This window comes from Nannochloropsis gaditana, assembly GCF_000240725.1.
Source record: "Nannochloropsis gaditana CCMP526 unplaced genomic scaffold scaffold354, whole genome shotgun sequence".
NCBI lineage: Eukaryota > Eustigmatophyceae > Eustigmatales > Monodopsidaceae > Microchloropsis > Microchloropsis gaditana.
In genome coordinates this window covers 15,071-16,261 of record NW_005803599.1, presented here as the reverse complement: position 1 = coordinate 16,261, position 1,191 = coordinate 15,071, and the positions used below count along the sequence as shown (strand labels likewise).

The 1,191-nt window shown below is 56.2% G+C and overlaps 1 protein-coding gene across 1 annotated transcript in view; it reads left to right on the top strand.

Annotated features, from left to right (window-relative positions):
* Positions 1 to 1,191, top strand: part of NGA_0381500 (potassium channel protein) — a gene marked incomplete at both ends in the record, with an annotated part of 4,576 nt that continues 3,385 nt past the window's right edge. The window contains 2 exons of the mRNA XM_005854893.1: positions 1 to 113; positions 289 to 469. Coding sequence (XP_005854955.1) covers positions 1 to 113; positions 289 to 469 — 294 coding nt within the window. The remainder of the gene's footprint in view (positions 114 to 288; positions 470 to 1,191) is intronic.

Below are 1,191 nucleotides of genomic sequence, written 5' to 3'. Positions count from 1 at the left end.
CGTATCATCTGCCTGGTGTCATACCTCCTCGTCTCCATCGGTGTCTACGGCTACTGGCTCGAGCGATGGGGTGCTTCGCGCGCTATCTACTTCGCAGTGGTCACCTTAACCAGGTACTTACGGGCCTGTCTTACCCCCCCTTTCTTCCCTCCCTACCGCTCTTTTTGTTTTCTCTTCTCATTTTATCTTTTAGTACGCGCGGTAAGCTCCCCTTCGCTAGGAAGTTTCTGCCTGATGAGCATCATCCCTCCCTCCCTCCCTTCCTCCCTCCCTCGTCGCCTTCCTCAGTGTGGGTTTTGGGGACATGACCCCCCTCACCCAAGAGTCCCGCCTATTCACCATCTTCTTCGCTATCGTCGGCATCAGCGTCGTCGCCCTGGCCGTGGGAGAGATCAGCGGCTTTATCATCGAGAAGGAAACGGCCAAAGTGGAGGAATTTAACCGGCTTTTGGCGCAAAAGCTTTCCGAGGTGAGACACTCGCTCGTTCAGATGCCCCGTTGTCCTTCCCCTTTCTCTGCCGGTCTTTCACCCGCTTTCTGATTCCTTTATTCATCCCTTTCTGGAAGCCTTTTTTCTGTCCCTTTCTTGTCCTGTCCCTCCTTGATTTGTTTTGCGACTACCAGTTGTGCGTTTTCCTTGGCCCGCTCGTTTCACTCCTTCCCTCTTCTTCGCTACTCCCCAGAGAATGCAAGCCGACCACCACGACGCCGCGGGGGAATCCGAGGACGACGACAGCAGGGATGAAGAGGAGGAGGATGACAAAGACGAAAGAAGGGCAGATGATCCTAGGGAGGAAAGGATGACAGAGCACTCCATGCCAGGCGAGAGAGAGAGGGGCCAGGTCGGCTTTTGCGGAGGCAGCAGCGACGGCAATACTCCTTCACGGGATATCCCACACCAGGATTTGGACGCGCCGCGAGGCAATGCAACCCCTCTCGAGCCTTCCCTTCAGCCCTCCTTCCCATCCTTCATTCGTTCCTCCTCCTGGTGCATGGGGGCTTCGGCGGGGGCGCTTGCCAGTCTCTCGGCGTGGTGGTCTCGGCAGAAGAAACGGTGGAAGAAAAAGAGGAAGGCGAGGGAGAAGAAGTCAGGGAAGGGGGAAGGGAAGAGGATGGATCGGAAAAAAGGAAAAGAAGAGGAAGGAAATGCGTGGGCAAAGGCAAAGTTGGGAGAAGGGAGTCGCGTGGAGC